General features: G+C 37.3%; 1 protein-coding gene across 4 annotated transcripts in view; it reads left to right on the top strand.

The window, feature by feature from the left end:
- The window catches only part of ECHDC1 (ethylmalonyl-CoA decarboxylase 1), a 45117-nt gene extending 27092 nt beyond the window's left edge, over positions 1–18025 (top strand). For 2 of the 4 annotated variants that reach the window (XM_019951757.3, XM_019951756.3), the window contains exons 6-7: positions 3643–3723; positions 16114–18025. In XM_019951757.3, coding sequence (XP_019807316.1) covers positions 3643–3723; positions 16114–16522 — 490 coding nt within the window. In that variant the 3' untranslated portion in view covers positions 16523–18025. The remainder of the gene's footprint in view (positions 1–3642; positions 3724–16113) is intronic. The other 2 variants (XM_004312709.4, XM_019951760.3) reach the window with 2 other exon arrangements.
- The last annotated feature ends 121 nt before the right edge of the window (positions 18026–18146 follow it).

Here is an 18146-nt window from a genome sequence, read left to right as displayed (position 1 = left end):
CGCACCTCAACTAGAGAGCCTGCGTGCCGCAAACTACAGAGCCCACGTGCTGTGGAGCCCGTGTGCCACAACTAGAGAGAGAAAAAAACCCACATGCCACAAATAGAAGCCCGTGCCCTGCCAGGAAGAGCCCGCATGCTGCAACGAAAGATCCTGCATGCCTCGACGAAGATCGTGCATGCTGCCAGTAAGACCTGATGCAGCCAAGAAAAAAAAAATCCTTTTTTTTCTTTTTCTTTGCGGTACACGGGCCTCTCACTGTTGTGGCCTCTCCCGTTGCGGAGCATAGGCTCTGGACGCGCAGGCTCAGCGGCCATGGCTCACGGGCCCAGCCACTCCGCGGCATGTGGGATCTTCCCAGACCGGGGCACGAACTCGTGTCCCCTGCATCGGCAGGCGGACTCTCAACCACTGCGCCACCAGGGAAGCCCAAAAAAATCCTTTTTATTTGGAAGCAGTGTGTGTTAAGAAATTTGCAATTACTTTAGACCTGCACCTTTTCATTTTGGTTAGACCTACAAAAAATTCTGTACTTTCAAAACATTTTAAATTCACCTTTTAAATACACACTTTGCAAAGTGGGTCTTTGCAAACACAAAAGGTTCAGACTTTTTTTTTTTTTTTTTAATGGTACGCAGGCCTCTCACTGTTGTGGCCTCTCCTGTCGCGGAGCACAGGCTCCGGACGCGCAGGCTCAGCGGCCATGACTCACAGCACTAGCCGCTCCGCAGCATGTGGGACCTTCCTGGACCGGGGCACGAACCCGTGTCCCCTGCATTGACAGGCGGACTCTCAACCACTGTGCCACCAGGGAAGCCCAAGACTTATTTTTACTTCAGAACCATTCTTTTATATAGGATCAGTCTCTGGATCATTTTAGTGAGTAATGAAAACATTTTTGATAGGAACCTTCAATAACAGTTCTGGAGCTCAGTCTTCTGTACCACAATTCTTCCTTTTGGATACATTCTTAATTTTCCCATCCATAATTTGATACCAATAAAAATGGACTAAGACAGTATCACATTGAATTATTCCCGATTGCCAGCTGCTGAAAAGTTCCAGGAGCTGTATCCAGGCCTACCTCAGAGATATTGCAGGTTAGGTTCCAGACCACTGCATAAAGCGATATCGAAATAAAGCAAGTCACAAGAAGTTTTTGGTTTCCCAGTGCATATAAAAGTTATGTTTACACTCTACCATAGTCTATTAAAGTATGCGATAGCATTATGTCTAAAAAAAATGTACATACCTTAATTTAAAAATACTTTATTGCTAAAAAATGCTAACCATCATCTGAGCCTTCAGTGAATCGTAAACTTTTTGCTGGTGGAAGATCTTGTCTCAGTGTTGACGGCGGCTTACTGATCAGGGTGGTGGCTGCTGAGGGCTGGGATGGCTGCGGTAATTTCTTAAAACAAGACACCAGTGAAGTTTCCTGCATCAGTTGACTCTTCCTTTCATGAATGATTTCTCTGTAACATACAGTGCTGTTTGATAGCATTTTACCATAGAGGAACTTCTTTCAAAATTGGAGTCAGTCCTCTCAAACCTTGCCGCTCTTTATCAAATAAGTTTATTTAACATTTTAAATCCTTTGTTGTCATTTCAACAGTCTTCACAACATCTTCACCAGGGTAGATTCCATCTCAAGAAACCACCTTCTTTGCTCATCCATGAGAAGTAACTCCTCATCTGTTAAAGTTTATCATGAGATTGCAGCAACTCAGTCACATTTTCAGGCTTCAGTTCTAGTTCTCTTGCTGTTTCCACCACATCTGCAGTTACTTCCTCCACTGATGTCTTAAACCCCTCAAAGTCATCCAAGAGATTTGGAATCAACTTCCTCAAACTCATGTTAATGTTGATATTTTGACCTCTTCCCATAAATTGCAAATGTTCTTAATGGCATCTAGAATGGTGAATCCTTTCCAGAAGGTTTTCAAGTGACTTTGCCTAGATCCATCAGAGGAATCACTATCTATGGCAGCTATAGCCTTATGAAATGTATTTCTTAAATAATGAGACTTGAAAGTCAAAATTACTACTAGATCCACAGACTGCAGAATGGATGTTGTGTTAGCAGGCATGAAAACAGCATTAATTTCATTGTACGCTTTCATCAGAGCTCTTGGGTGACCAGGTGCATAGTCAGTGGGTAGTAATAGTTTGGTTTTTATAAATTTATTTATTTATTTTTGGCTGCATTGGGTCTTTGTTGCTGTGTGCGGGCTTTCTATAGTTGCAGTGAGCAGGGGCTACTCTTTGTCGTGGTGCGCTGTCTTATTGCAGTGGCTTCTCTTGTTGCGGAGCACAGGCTCTAGGTGCACGGGCTTCAGTAGTTGTGGCATGTGGGCTCAGTAGTTGTGGCTTGCGGGCTCTAGAGCGCAGGCTCAGTAGTTGTGGCACACGGGCTTAGTTGCTCTGCGGCATGTAGGATCTACCCGGATCAGGGCTTGAACCCACGCCCCCTGCATTGGCAGGTGGGTTCTTAACCACTGTGCCACCAGGGAAGCCCTGGGCAGTAATAGTTTGAAAGGAATCTTTTTTTTCTGAGCAGTAAATCAGCAGTGGGCTTAAAATATTCAGTAAAACATGTTGTAAACAGATGTGCTGTCACCCAGGCTTTGTTGTTCCATTTATAGAGCACAGAGTAGATTGAGCATAATTCTTAAAAGCCCTAAGATTTTCAGAACGGTAAATAAACATTAGCTTCAACTAGTAGCGTCACCAGCTGCATTAGCCCCTGACAAGAGAGTCAGCCTGTCCTTTGAAACTTTGAAGCCAGGCATTGACTTCTCTCTAGCCATGAATGTCTTAGATGGCATCTTCTTCTAATATAAGGTTGTTTTGTCTACGTTGAAAATCTGTTGTTTGGTGTAGCCCGCCTTCATGAATTATCTTAGCTAGATCTTCTGGATAACTTGCTGCAGCTTCTGTATCAGCACTTGCTGTTTTATCTGGCACATTTATGTTACGGAAATGGCTTCTTTCCTGATTTCTCATGAACCAACCTCTGCTAGCATCACACTTTCCTTCTGTATCTGCCTCATCTCTCTCAGTCTTCATAGAATTGAACAGAGTGAGGACCTTGCTCTGGATTAGGCTTTGACTTAAGGAAATGTGGCTGATTTGATCTTCTATCTAGACCAATAAAACTTTCTTCCTATCAGCAGTAAGGTTGTTTTGCTTTCTTATCATTCATATATTCACGGGAGTAGCCCTTTTAATTTCATTCAAGAACTTTTCCTCTGTATTCACAACTTGGCTAACTGTTAGCCAAAGCCTAATCCAATGCAATAAAGCGAAGCACAATGAAATGAGGAGTGCCTGCATGACACAAAAACATCCATTTATTTGGAAGAAAGTTGATATGTCTATAGTTTAAAAATATATAATGATTTAGGGAGGTATTTTGATAAGCTTACATAGCATTTAGTATGAATTATTTTATCTTCATTATTATACTGTTTCGCTCATGATACATTGGCTAATAGTTCTATACTTTGAGGTGTGATTATTTTTATAAACATAGTTCAGTAATTTTGTTTCTACTGCATCTTAAGTTTTAAAAGTATTTGTAAATTAATATCAAAATTAAAAATATTAACATCCATTTTTCCTTTTTCCTTCAATATACAGACTTCCTTTAATAAGTGTTGCACTAGTTCAAGGTCGGGCCCTGGGTGGAGGAGCAGAGGTTACCACAGCATGTGATTTCAGGTAGGGTAAGAATTGTATGACTCCTTGCACAGGTGTAATTAACATGCTCAAATTCATTTTTTGCCTGAATATCAATATTTTATTTATTCTTAAAGAGGATAATCAGTTAGTGAATATTTTCTTTTTGCCAATCATTCAAGTAGATAATTTTAGTCAGTCTAGTATAACTCCATAAATATTTCATTACTATGCATTTCAAAAAGTTAACAAAAGGATTTGAATAAATCACATCCATATTAGCAAAGTCCCTGGGGAAGGAAACCAAGAAAATATATGAAACTTTAAGATTCCCAAGAATTATACAAGAAAAGTAAAGAACTAAAAAAACCCAGAGAAATAAAGTAAAGAGAATAGAGAAAGAGACTGCTTAAGTCTTCCTCTTACAAATAACAAGAGGTTTTCTGAGAACTATTTCCTATCTTTACTGTGATTTGTAGTAACTTTGTGGAGATTTTGGGCTGATTAGGGAATTCAATTAGAGAAAGTTATTCTGGACCAATTAACCTTTCAATCCTTAGAATTCTTTTTAGTATTGGCTAGCTGTACTTTATAGGAATGACACAATTTTGATAAGGCCTTCTATATTTTGGTTTTGTGTGTATAAAACATAAATGTTCAGTTTAATGACTTGCTACAAAATAGGAGCCTATGTAACCATATTATAGGTCAAGAATTGAAAGATTGGGGCTTCCCTGGTGGCGCAGTGGTTGAGAGTCCGCCTGCCGATGCAGGAGACACGGGTTCGTGCCCCGGTCTGGGAAGATCCCACATGCCGCGGAGCGGCTGGGCCCATGAGCCATGGCCACTGAGCCTGCGCGTCCAGAGCCTGTACTCCGCAACGGGAGAGGCCACAACAGTGAGAGGCCCGTGTACCGCAAAAAAAAAAAAAAAAGAAAGATTACCGGCACTCCTGAACTCCTGAACTCCCATACATGCACCTTCTAAGTCATAGACCCTTCATTTCCATCTATAGGAAACTGTTACCCTGTAATTTATGATAATTACATTCTTACTGTCCTGTATAGTTTTATAAGTTAACTATTCTGTAACCAATATATTCTATTATTTTTTCTTTTTGAACTTAATATAAATGGCATCATATACTAATAGAAATACTATGAGGAAAGATTCAGTAAGCTAATTCATGCAAAGTAGTAACATTTTATTGATATATTAATTTTTCTTTTTAAAGTTTATGACAGGTTTCAATTTGTAAGTTGAAATATATCACTTTGTATTCACATAAGTCGGGATTTTAAAATAGTTTTGGTGTATAAGACAATTTACAAAGATCCCAGTCTCTCTGAAAACTAGTACTTACTAACTGGGGAGGATTCTTGTACACAACGAAAAATGGCGATTTCACATGACAGTGACCCCTGCTGTCATCAGTGCAGATTGCATCAGGAAGCTACATTTCATTCTGTGAGGAGGAAGCAGTTATTGGCTTCATGGACAGTATGAGACTAAATATAAATGCTCTGTGTGTGAAAGGATTAAATGCTTTCTCACTTTACCCTGAAACACAGGTACTTGTGGAATATAACATTTAAATGTATAATTATATAATATATATAAGATATAAAGTATATATTTAAGTATAATTTAATATATTTAAAGAATCCTAAGGTATATGTGAGTATACATTATTACACTTAAAAATTCTCTACATAAAAAAAAACATTCTTTGCATAAAAGTAAGTGCAAGTTAAAACTTTATAGATGCACTCTGGAGAAAGTGTACCCTCTAACATAGTCTGGTGTTCATCTTTAAGCATTTATTAGACTTTTGCATCATCCTTTATATTCATTCCTGACCTGTGTTTGGGTGTAGTTAGGGTTTAGGCCAAAAGGCAAAATCACAGAAAAAATAGAGATTATTTAGTCCTTTAATACTGCTAATTTACCTTGCTATGTTATTCTCTAAATGAAGGGTCATGTGTTCCTAGAGCCTCATAAAATACTTAGTTTTTTTGATTATGAGTTGTCTGAGGATACTGCCCTCATCAGATATATTCAGTAACATAACCAGATACAGTCACTTTTCCAATGAAGACATATTCATTTGTGGACCAACTACTTGGCATATACAGACCCTCATATTAAATTGCATTCAGTAGAGTCATTCATTAAACATAGTTTAGCACCATGGCTATCTAGGCACTGCCATTTAAGAAACTTTTATGTTTTGGGTTCTTGTTTAGTTTTTCTAGTAATACAGTTTTATTACATTTTATAAAATTTCTGATTCACAACTGTAAAGAAATTAAAAAAAAAAACTGATCCTTCACAATAGAAGTGTGAAAAGCACTGTCCTAGACTATTCAGCCCTTTTAAATCTTTATACTAAATGCAAGAGTTCTTAAAAGATAAAGGCTAATAGAGAGGGTTGTATAGTGAAGTACATTACTAGCCACAGTTACAAGGTAGTGATAAATCAATACAAATTGCTCTAGCTGATTTTCCCCCCAACTTGATCAGTACCCTGTCAGTTATCTTCTATGACAAATTATATTATAAAAATACCTACTTGTTATTAAAAAAACACCAAAAGCTTTCATAGCATTCTGCTAAAAAGATAAGTTCCTTCCGTAGGTTGGCTCTTTTTAGCTTAACTTTCTTACCTTGGAGAGTTGCCTGGAATTCATTCAACTGACAGAAGAAGAAGAGAAATAATCTTGATATGAATATTCCAAAGAATTGAGCTCATGCACCATTCTAGCATTATCCTACTCGCTGCCCCCAAACCCTTTAAGCACCAGCTGATAATACATGTAATGAATTAATATGTCAGAAACAGGTCTACATGGCATATATAGACCCTCATACTAAATTGCCTTCAATTGAGCCATAATTTTCATTTAAACTTTCTTAGAGAAAATGGCTTTTTAAAAACATTTCCTAAAGCAAAGCATTAACTTATGAATTAAAAAATGACATTCTACAGTGCTCACAATCTCGTCACTCTAACATTATCTTTCCCTTTAGTGACAAAATTGATGAAATAAAAAGCTAGAATTGTATTAAAATCATTTGCTTCAAATTTTTAAATTTGTCTTGATTAATTAAAATATCTAGAATGAAATATAAATTAAGAAAATATTTTGAGTATTAGTTTTCTATTGCAGCCGTAACAAATTACCACAAATTTAGTGGCTTATAACAACATCAGTTTATCTCACAGATGTATAGGTTGGAAATCTGGCTGGGCTCAACTGGGTTCTCTAAACCTGGTCACACAAGGCCCAAATCAATATGTTGGCTGGACTGGGCTCTGAGGGATCATCTACTTCCAGGTCCATCCTGGTTACAGCTGGCAGAATTCAGCCCCATGCACTTGTAAGACTGAGGTCCCTGTTTTTCTGTCAGCCTGTCAGCCAGGGGCCAGTCTTTGCTCTTGGAGGATGCCTGCATTCCTTCTCATGTTTTCCATGTGGCCCCCCTTCAGCAGTGGTGGGTTAAGTTCCTTTTGTACTTTGAATCTTTCTCACTTTCCCCTCTGCTGCATCTCTCTGACTCCAGTTGGAGAAAGTTTTCTGCTTTTAAGAGCTCATGTGGTTAGATTAGGCCCACTCAGGTAATCAAGGATAATGCCCCTATTTTGGTGTATATAACCTTAATTACATTTGCACAGTCCCTTTTACTATGTTTACTATGCACAGCTTCCAGGGATTAGGGCCCCGGACATCTTTGTGGGACCATTCTACCTACATCGTATGGGCTTGGCATAGAGAATATTGCCAGATTTTTTGCTTTTATATTCCTATTTGATCACCAATTAAAATTGGTAACTTTGTTACTCTAAGCTACCTTTGTAACTCTTTTTTTTTTTTTTAATTAATTAATTTATTATTTTTGGCTGTGTTGGGTCTTCGTTTCCGTGCGAGGGCTTTCTCTAGTTGTGGCAAGCGGGGACCACTCTTCATCGCGGTGCACGGGCCTCTCACTATCGCGGCCTCTCTGGTTGCGGAGCACAGGCTCCAGACGCGCAGGCTCAGTAGCTGTGGCTCACGGGCCTAGTCGCTCCGCGGCATGTGGGATCTTCCCAGACCAGGTCTCGAACCCATGTCCCCTGCATTAGTAGGCAGATGCTCACCCACTGCGCCACCAGGGAAGCCCTCTTTTTTTTTTTTTATAAATTTATTTATCTATTTATTTATTTTTGGCTGCCTTGGGTCTTTGTTGCTGCATGCGGGCTTTCTTTTTAGTGGTAGCGAGCTGGGGCTACTCTTCGTTGCAGCGCGCAGGCTTCTCATTGTGGTGGCTTCTCTTCTTGCAGAGCACGGGCTCCAGGTGCGCAGGCTTCAGTAGTTGTGGCACATGGGCTCAGTAGTTGTGGCACTCAGGCTCTAGAGCACAGGCTCAGTAGTTGTGGCACACGGGCCCAGTTGCTCCACAGCATGTGGGAATCTTCCCGGCCCAGGGCCTGAACCCATGTCCCCTGCATCGGCAGGCGGACTCCCAACCACTGCACCACCAGGGAAGCCCTGTAACTCTTTTTAAACTTTTATTTAGGTACTTTTTAGACAACATTAATAAGAGTTCCTATATACACCAAATTAATAAAGGTTCGTTGATATAAACATTATTTTAAGTGTAACTATAGTATGGTTTCTTAGATTGGTTTCAAGCTCAAGTTTCCAGAATGTATTTTAGGAGGTACTTAGAACACTCATTCCTTGATTCTGCTTTCTGTCTTATTCCATATCATTCAGAAAAAGGGGGTCGGGGTGGGACAAAGGGGAGAGAAAAGAAAATCTCTCAGAACTACCCTAGAAAATAGAAAATGACAAACTCAGACTGCTTGGCTTTTCAGCATCAACTTTTGGCAGTCAAAAGCATGTAAACAGTTTAATTACATGTCTAATATTTAGTTTTTGCTACTTAATTTGGTATAAGAGAGAAACTGGAATTGCATTTTTTGTTTGGAAATATAGTCAGCCCTCTGTATCTGCGGGTTCCAAATTCAAGGATTCAACCAAGGATTGAAAATATTCTGGAAAAACATCCAGAAAGTTTCAAAAAGCAAAACTTCAATTTGCCACGTACTTGCAGCTGTTGACATAGCATTTACATTGTATTAGCTATAAATAATCTAGAGATGATTTAAAGTATATGGGAGGATGTGTGTAGGTTACATAAAAATACTACACTATTTTATATGAAGAAATTGAGCATCTGAGGATTTGATATATGTGGGGAGTCCCAGAACCAATCGTGGAATGAACAGAGAATTTTCCTATAACATATTATCACTTAAATTTACCGATTTTTAACACTTGCTGTTTTGTTTTTCACCTCGTGTGTGTGTGTGTGTGTGTGTGTATGTATGTTTTATATATATATATAATAATTTTTTTCTGAGAAATTTGAGTAGGTTGCAAACATCTTGCCCTTTTACTCCTTTAAACACACATTACTCACATAAATATATATTATTTTTTAAGAACTAGAGTATTTCCTTATTTAACCACAGCACAGTTGTCAAATGCAGGAAATTTAACATCAGTGCCATACTTTTATCTAACATACTATCCATATTCCAGTTGTGTCGATTCAGCAGTAATACCCAGTATAGCACTCCTGGACTTTTCCTCCACTGCGAGATCATGTACTGCACTTAGTTGTCAGAGTTCTTTACATTCAGAACTGAGATTATTTATTTATTTATTTATTTTTGAGATAATTTATTTTTAAGCCAATAAGTTTGTGTTATAACATCAATAGTAAATAATACAGGTGATGATAGTTTTAAAATGTTTATTGTGCTTTCTGGTTGTAAAAGGATATGTGTGCATGCTGGTGAATATGAATCACCTGGGGATTTTATTAATATGCAGTTCTGATTTCATCTCAGGGGTGAAGCCTGAGGTGATGCTGATGTTGCTGGTCCACAGACCACACATTGAATAACAAGGTTCTAGATTATTTTGAAAACACTTATTTCAAAAATATTTTACATATTGTAAAATATACCTTACTGTACAGTAAAAAAAATTTTTTAATGTACAGTTATAGACTAAAAATTAAAGTTGTTGCCATTCAAAGATAATTAGCATTAGCACTGTGGTGTGCTTTCTTCACATCTTTTTAAAACAGATGTATAACTATTTTTTAAAAATTAGGATCATATGACATATAGTTTACTTGGAAAACATGAATTTAATAAATTTAAAATATTCCATCAGTTTGGATTACTAAAATATCCTCCTTCGGTTGTTCCTAATTTTTCTCTATTATGATTAATGCTGTGATAACTGCCTTATAAATAAGGCTTTGTCCTTTTGGATTATTTCCTTAGAATAAATCCTAGTACTTATTAAGTACTTCAAGTACTTAGTCAAGGGATGTGAAAATGTTTAAGGTGTTTGATATATGGTGCCAAGTTATCCTCCAGAAAAGATTCTGCCAATTTATACAACTACCAGCAGTATATGAGTGTCTGTTTGAGAGCATCCTTTCTTACAATGAGTATTACTCTTTTAAAAGATCTTTTCTAATTTTGATAATCAAAAATTAAATTTTATTTTCATTTGCAATTTTTAAAGGTTTCAGTGAGGCATAAATTTTCACATGTTCATTGATGTGTATCTGTGTGTGTGTGTGTGTGTGAATTGTCTGCATTTTCTTTTTGCTCTTCTTTGGAGTAGCCAAGATTTAGCTGTTTATACACTGGATGAAAAACATTTTTATTCCTCCATCTCCCTAGAGAAATAAGATTCTCACTTATGCAGTTTAGAGCCTGCCTATCTAATTTGTTTTCAATCTCTAACATTGCTTTCATGAATATAAATAACCCTCAGCCAAAGGTATTAGCATTTCCAGCTGCTACCCATTAGTTCAAAGTATATTACAAAGAAAGGGAGCTATAAACAGCCTTGTCCCAAGGGAGCTACTGTAGGTAGCTCTTTTCTTAAAATACTAACTTAATAAGTAAAACACAAAATACACATACACACTTGCACAAATGTGCACGTGCACACACACACCAACCAGCACATCCCAGAGTCATTAGAAAAGAAATTCCCTTTTTTTTTTTTTTTCCTGTACGCGGGCCTCTCACTGTTGTGGCCTCTCCCGTTGCGGAGCACAGGCTCCGGACGCGCAGGCTCAGCGGCCATGGCTCACGGGCCCAGCCGCTCCGCGGCATGTGGGATCTTCCCGGACCGGGGCACGAACCCGCGCTCCCTGCATCGGCAGGCGGACTCTCAACCACTGCGCCACCAGGGAAGCCCACAAATTCCATTTTTGCTGCGGCAGTGCCTGTTCTCTAAATATGAGCTGTCCACCTTAGGAAGCAGTCACGCTGCCCACGCATGTTGCTTTGTTTTGTAGTTATCACTATTATGCGGAAAGACTTACTTTAGAGCCTGTGATATCAAGAAAATGCACCTCTGAGCATGCTAGGATTACTGAGTATTAAAATCAGACTATATTCCCAAAACATTTTACTGTCTGTTTCTATCTCACTGTACCACCACACACACACACACACACACACACACACACACACAATATTCACTCATTCAACCACATACTCTCTTAGTCAAGCAGTCTCTTTGCATAAAATACACGGAGCCTCATGAGAACAATCAGCTGAGAGCAGGAAATCAGAACAGTGAGCTATGGGGAAAATCTTCGGAGTCTTTCCTTCTGTTTTCCATAATTTGTCTTACGTTGTGATGGCAGGTAGAAAACATGAGGAAGGAGGTGCCAGGAAAGTACATGCACAAACAAATAAGTGTCTGTGTTCAAAGCATGATTTTAAAGTATTGTTTGTGGTCAGGTATGTTGTTGCTATTATATAATTTTATGTGCCATATTTCCCCATATCACCAGTTTGCTTTGTTGTATTTGGGTCTTCGTTTCTGTGCGAGGGCTTTCTCTAGTTGCGGCGAGCAGGGGCCACTCTTCATCGCGGTGCGCGGGCGTCTCACTGTCGCGGCCTCTCTTGTGTGCGGAGCACAGGCTCGAGACGCGCAGGCTCAGTAGTTGTGGCTCACGGGCCTAGTTGCTCCACAGCATTTGGGATCTTCCCAGACCAGGGCTCAAACCCGTGTCCCCGGCATTGGCAGGCAGATTTTCAACCACTGCGCCACCAGGGAAGCCTGGTTCGTTCTTAATACCATGTAAAAGGACCAGCAATTTCTGGCCCTACAGTTTATTTAAATCAATGATTTCAGACTTCAAATTTATATTACATGATTTAATTTTGTAACAGGACTGCCTTCTTTAAAATTTTTAAATATTTCAGCTTTTACTTATATTGTATGATATTCCTTAAGTTAGTCTTAGAGAGAGATATGTCTATTTTTCTTTTTTTAAATCACCTTGGAATCTTCTGCTTCAGCCATATCTATAACAGAACACAGTATTATTTCTACCTTTATTTGGAAATCAAAAATTGTATATATTTTGTATTCTCCATTAACAGATATTGAGGAAAGGTAGTATATCATTATTTGCTGGGCTTCAGTGCGAGTATAGCTCTTACTTTAGGGACTGAGTGAGTTTAGTCCAGGAAACAACTTTATGATGTCTTTCTAGCAGAAACACTGCTGTATTTGTAGTGACTTATCTATTAATGTAACCAACTTGGTAATAATAAAAGCTAGTACACAGTTTAACATGTACACTGTGAGGCTACAAAATACATACAATTTTTATATTCCAAATAAAAGTATAAATAATACTGTGTTCTATAGATGTGGCTCAGACAGAAAATTTCACACTGATTTTTTTTTAAACATATATAAACACAATTCCTCTAAGATTCTGTTTAAAAGAATTGTGGTGTATATATGTTCTAAGTAACTTTCATATATTAACCATTTAATACTCATGGTAATTCTATGGCATAAGTACTATTGTTACATCTATTTTATAGACAAGCATACTGAGGCCCAGGGATGTTAAGTAATCTACTCTTCCTCATCCTCTTTATACCATGTGTCTTTTTTCTTTGCTGTATTTTATGAGGTGTAAAATGCAGCCGGTCTAGTGGCCAAGCCAGGCAGTCAGTCTGGTTTACATTTATGCACTTCACATCAAAGCTCCTACTCTATCCCAATGCAGTTATTTATGTGTTTCTCTTTGCCACAGAGATCAGTAAAAGTACCTTTCTTTAATAATAAACATTTTTTACTTTTACTAAAAATCTTCCTGTTTTAGTAAAATTTGGTAATTGTTTTAAAATTGTTTTCCTTGAATACATTTGTCCAAAGTCCTGCAACTTATAGCTAACTCATCAGAAAGTAGTAGCACAATGAACAGTCCTTTCAGGTATCAACATTGACTTTGCAACACCTGTCAAAGGTGATACTCTTCCTCAAGTTATGGGTAGTTTTTCCTATAACACTGATGCATCCATACTGTAACACCAGATATATCCATATTTGATTAAATTTCCTCATCTCCCCTCTCCCAAGGTGTCGCAGGAAATTTTCAACTTTGCTAATAATAATGACACTAATAAACAGATGATACTTACAATTCTTTTACTTTTCAAAATAAGAGAGTTTAATATGGTTTTATAAATGAGTCGGGCTATAAGGCTTCAGAATCTTAAGATTCAGGTCTTCCAGTTTTCTACATAGATTAATAGATTATCCCTTGCAATAAATTACATTACATACAGGTAACTGCATCTAAACTCTAGCAGTAATTAGTGTATAATCCTATAAGGCCTATCAGGAAGCAGTTTCTGTTTTTGGATGCATCTTGCTGATATGACGTTTTCTTCATAAATTCTGGTTATCACCATTGAAGATTTTATATTTAACTTTTAGGTTAATAAAGAGTATTGTGGAAGGTTATCATCTGAATGTTCCATATTTCTTTCATTGTTAGACTGAACTACTTTGTGTTCTTTTGTCACTAATACATTTTTTGGTCATATTTTCTAATGTATTGATAATATGTACATCAGTACACAAGTACACCCTAGGCATGACATGTAAAGAATGGATGTCAGAGTTTGATCACAATAGGTATTTTTATAAAGATCACCTCAGGATTTGTTAGAGTTATAAAATATGATTCAAAAAATCATACCTCACCTTATAAAATAAGGCAAAAGGGAAAAACCACACATGGTATAAAGATGGTAATAAACATTCTTCTTTAGAAGCAAATAATTCCAAATATAAATATGCTTACATATATAATAAGTTTTGTTGTCATAAGTTCATCTACATTATCCCAACATCTAGAACTTTAACCAACTTTTATGTTCAGCTGATTTTAAATGAATTTTTCCCTGACATAATCCTTTTCTGTACTGTAGGCATAGATCTGAGCCATCAGTGTCAATTTCAGTATATAATGAGGAACTGTGACACATTTATTTTGTGAAAAGCTTTATAGGATTTTCAGTATTAACAATATTCCTATTTCCAAGTCTATTAGACATTATTGTAATGTCTAGTCTACTTTCTTAACTTTTGACCTTGATTTCTGTTTATTATAAGACAGTACTCCTCTCACAACTTGGGGCTAGATTCAGATTAAGACACTTGTTCTTTCTTCCCTCCCATTTAAAAATAATTTATTGAAAACTACTATTTTCATGGCTATTTGCTTCTAATAGCAGTTGTCCGTAATAGAGGCAGATTTTCTCTTACAGGAATTCACAGCTGTGAAGAGAAAGTTCTCTTTCCCAGTGGGTTAGTAAATAGGCTTTTGTGAGAATTCTCTACTGGAATATTTCTCTTGATTAAAGGGTCAGAGACTGAAAGTCTATTGTTCTTGGTACTAAAAGAACCAAACCACCTGCAGCTAAGCATTGAACTCTTTGGAAAACCAGAACTATCTTAAAGTCTTCGTTTTTGTAATGAGTAGTTTGAAAGCAATAATTTTTCTTAAAAAATTAAAATTCAGACATGACTTTTGGTCCAAATTAGAGATTTCAACATAGTGGATGCATTGAAGAATGCAGTCCAAATAAAACTCATACGCTGCATTCTCTAAACAGTATAGCTTTATGCAGCCTATTAATACTATACACATTTAACTGGCAAATGTGACTGCTGTGCCCACTAATCTCTTTGTGTTTATTCCCTTTTATTGTTCCACTTGATAATTAATCCCCTACTCATAAAAGTCCCAAGATTTGGGGGAAATGAATCCCTGCTATAGGAAATCACTCAAGTCCAACCCAAGCCACTGTCAACTTTAATGGTATCCCTGCTTCCACTCATCTAGTTAACTATTTTATGTACTGTGAGGTTAAGAGCACACATAATGAAGCTAACTTACTTGGATTTAAAATTCTGGTCCTGCTATAGCTGCATGGCCTTGGGTGTGCTATTTATTTAATCGCTGTTGCCTCTGTTTCCCTCTGTAAAATGAGCATATTACTGTACCTCATATGGTGGTTCTGAGGATTAGTTAACATAAAGTTCCTTAAATAGTTGGTGTGCTATTAAATGCTAAACAGGCTACTCTTACAAAACAAATCAGATACTACTCCTTTGGTCAGCCTCCTCCTAAAGAGCTTCTCACTTAAAAAATAAAACCTGACCTCCTTAGTGCCTATAAGCTTACCTGTCTGATTTCATCCCCCATTACGCTCTGTTGGCTCTATTCAAGCTACATTAGCCTGTTCCCCAGAGATACTAAGCAGTTCTACTTCAAGGCCTTTGCACTTGCAATTCCCTCTTCCTGGAATTCCCTCCCAGAATTTTGCATTGCTCACTCACTTGGGTAGCTGCTCAAATATTCAGAGGACTCCATCTAAAATAGCACACACCCAACACACATTGCCTCATTCTCTAGTTCCTTGCCTCATTTTCTTTATAGCATTTATCACCACTGACATTATATTGTCCAGTGTCTTTCCTAACAGGAATGTAAACTCAGCATAAGGATTTTGTTTTGGTCATTCCTGTAGTCCCGCATCTAGCGTTGGTAGTGCTTAGGAAATATTTGTTGGAAGAGTGGATCAATCAATTGAGTTAAAAAGAAACCAAACATTCATTTTTTTTTTCCCCTGAGGACTACTGAGTTTAACTTACTATGCATTTTTTTTCATGGTATGCACCTAACATTCCTTACTCCCATATTTTCACTTTAATCCAGGTTTTCTCAGTAGGCCACCACTCGAGAAAGATACACTTTGGGCTTTTAGAAGTAAACATAAAGATTAGATTCTTATATGCAAAGTAAAAGATAAGCGAGCACAAGAATGTTGACCATGTTTTCAAAGGGAAGTGCTAAATAGTGTGCAATAAATTGAATTCTATACTTAGCCAGATTTTTTGAACATTGTTTTTAATACAACACATCTACCTGTAAAGATCTATGGAGATTTCAGATCAGATATGAATAGGTAGTACTTTGTGACTAAAGCATATATAGTTTCAATTAAGTTTTTTCTTTTTTCTTCTGCAGATTAATGACTACCGAGAGTGAGATCAGATTTGTCCACAAGGAGATGGGTGTAATACCAAGCTGGGGAGGTGCTACCCGGCTAGTTGAAATAATTGGCAGTAGACAAGCCCTCAAAGTGTTAAGTGGGGCCCTTAAGCTGGATTCAAAAAAGGCTTTACAAATAGGAATGGTTGAGGAGGTCTTGCAGTCTTCAGATGAAACCGAATGTCTCAGAGAGGCACAAGAGTGGCTACAGCAGTTTATCAAAGGGCCACCAGAAGTAATTAGAGCTTTGAAAAAATCTGTTTCTTCAAGCAAAGAGCTTTGTTTAGAGGAGGCATTACAGACTGAAAGAGATCTTTTAGGAACAGTTTGGGGTGGACCCGCAAATTTAGAGGCTATTGCTAGGAAAGGAAAGTTTAATAAATAGTTTAAAAAAATATGTACTACAGGTAAAACTCCAATGATTAATACGTATGAAAGTTAAATGATATTAAATATGAATGTCAGAACTACTTTGAAGGCTACTATTAGTATTTCAGTTTTAAACAACTGTTTGAATACCTGAACTCATTGGCCTAGTTTTCAGTCTATTTGGGTACTTACCAAGTAATTCTGAACATCTGACTAAAATATGCAACACTTTCAGCTTAAAAATTATTAGCAATTCCCAAATTCCCATATTAGTTCTTAGGCTATAACCAAAGACCAGTTTTTAAAAGAAAAAACTACATAAAATCTCTTGTGTTATTTTTCATAAAGTCTTTGTCTTGCCTTACCTGGAAATTATTTACAAAAATAGCTTAATGAAACTTAGCAAAAGTGGAGAGGGGTCAGGGACAGGAAAATACGCAAAGGTATGATTAGTCCTCTTCTGCTCCAAGCAGCTGCAGTAAAGAAGTCATGGGTAACAGCCCTTCTTTTAAATAAAGATGCTCCTCACCTCAGCCCTCTACAAATCTGGACCTTATTTATTTGATCTTTTAAATAATTATTAGATTTCTATTTTAAATTATCTACGAAACAATGATAGCAACCATAAAGAAAGTCTACTAACTACAAAATTGGCCAGTTCATTTGTGTGCTCCAGAATTTCCAAACCAATAGTTAAGAAGTACTGTAGTTTACGTAGTAATCAAATTGAACTTTGATCAAAACTGCCAAAGACTGCAGAGACTGAGGAAGCATCCTGTAACATACATTTGCATTTTACATCAGATTTCTATTTTTTTCTGAAAAGTAGCTAGCGTTTCTTCTTTTATAACTAGCTGTCTTTTAAAAGTAAAGTTAATAATGTGCAACTGAAACTTTTATGATCTCAGTAATACAGACTTTAAGAAACATAAGTCAAAGAATTAAGTCCTAATTCTAACCTGTCACAACAAGAGGTAAAAGGATGGACCTAGAGTCTGTCATACAGAGTGAAGTAAGTCAGAAAGAGAAAAAGCAAATACTAACACATTTGTATATGTATGCTAACACATATACATGTAATCTACAAAAAAAAAATGGTTCTGACGAACCTAGGGACAGGGCAGGTATAAAGACGCAGATGTAGAGAATGGACTTGAGGATGCAGTGGGGGAAGGGGAAGCTGGGACGAAGTGGGAGAGTAGCACTGACATATATACACTACCAAATGTAAAATAGACAGCTAGTGGGAAGCTGCTGCATAGCACAGGGAGATCAGCTCAATGCTTTGTGACCACCTAGAGGGGTGGGATAAGGAGGGTGGGAGGGAGGCTTAAGAGGGAGGGGATATGGGGATATATGTATACATATAGCTGATTCACTTTGTTGTACAGCAGAAACTAACAACATTGAAAGCAATTATACTCCAATAAATATGTAAAAAAATAAATGACAATTTATATTTGCTACTGTAGCATTCAATTCACCTTTGAAAAATCATATTAAAGACAACTTGCGTATGCTTTGTGATCCTACTGTTTTACTTAGGAAAATACAGAAGAGAAGCTCACGTTACTTTTCTTCAGAATCAAATTCTGGATTACCAAGTTAACCCAATGCTTCCTACCTTGCTATACAGATTG

The sequence above is a fragment of the Tursiops truncatus genome, chromosome 12, assembly GCF_011762595.2.
Source record: "Tursiops truncatus isolate mTurTru1 chromosome 12, mTurTru1.mat.Y, whole genome shotgun sequence".
Classification (NCBI taxonomy): domain Eukaryota; kingdom Metazoa; phylum Chordata; class Mammalia; order Artiodactyla; family Delphinidae; genus Tursiops; species Tursiops truncatus.
The sequence above is the reverse complement of the archived record's forward strand: the minus strand, read 5'-3'. Positions and strand labels throughout refer to the sequence as shown.